The following is an 847-nucleotide window of genomic DNA, read 5'->3' on the forward strand; positions in this document are numbered from 1 at the left end:
GACGCCCTGCCCACTCCCTCACTCCCTCACTCACCCGTCATGAACAGGTTGGTGTACTGGAGAGGGAGAGGAGGGGAGGGGGAACAAGGAGCAGGGGAAGGGAAGGTTAGCTGGGGGTGCGGAGCACGTGGGCGGCCGGGCAAGGACGACGCTTCAGCAATGCGGAGCACAAAGCACAGCAGAGAACAGCATGGGGTACACCCCACTGCACCACACCACGACCCCCTGCAGGGGCTGGAATCTCACCTGGATCCAGCCCAGCGTGATGGCGCCCCGCCGCCCAAACACACTCTCCACAGCTTCCATGTACTGCATCAGAGGTACATCGGCGGTACAGCACCAGTACAGGGACAGGTTGGGTGTGCCATCCACTCCCCAGCAGCCGGCTGCGTCTTTCATGTGCAAAGCCGACAGCCAGGCCGCGCCGCCGGGCCCGGCTGGGCGTGGATCGTGGCCAATGGCGGCACATGTGTGCATGCACGAGCGGCGTGGCAGATGGGGCAACAGGCCATAAAGAAAGCGCGGCCGAGGAAGAAAGCTCACGGTGCGGTTGCGACGTCCGTTGACCCAGTAGCAGGCCACCAGGAGCTGTGAGGTGTACAGGGTGATGGCGGCAAAGACGAGCAGCGAAAGCATGTGTTGCCCGCTGATGTGGCACCTCCCCCGATTCGTCTGGCTCATCAGGCACGCTCTCTCCCGCGATCCCTCCCTTTCCTTCGCCTTTCAGAGTCTCTAAGGCTTCTATTTCTCCCCTCCCGCACCCCGCAGCTGCCGCAAATTTAAAATTATGAACCAACCTGTCATCCTTTATGCCTTAGAACGGCGCCAAAACGGCGCCAAGAATGTG

At 61.6% G+C, this 847-nt stretch overlaps 1 protein-coding gene across 1 annotated transcript in view; it reads right to left on the reverse strand.

Moving 5' to 3' along the window:
• CHLNCDRAFT_53357 (hypothetical protein) overlaps nt 1-399 on the reverse strand; it is a gene marked incomplete at both ends in the record, with an annotated part of 3,811 nt that extends 3,412 nt beyond the window's left edge. The window contains one exon of the mRNA XM_005846036.1: nt 247-399. Coding sequence (XP_005846098.1) covers nt 247-399 — 153 coding nt within the window. The remainder of the gene's footprint in view (nt 1-246) is intronic.
• Nucleotides 400-847: the final 448 nt, after the last annotated feature.

This window comes from Chlorella variabilis (genome assembly GCF_000147415.1).
Source record: "Chlorella variabilis unplaced genomic scaffold CHLNCscaffold_15, whole genome shotgun sequence".
Taxonomy (NCBI): domain Eukaryota; kingdom Viridiplantae; phylum Chlorophyta; class Trebouxiophyceae; order Chlorellales; family Chlorellaceae; genus Chlorella; species Chlorella variabilis.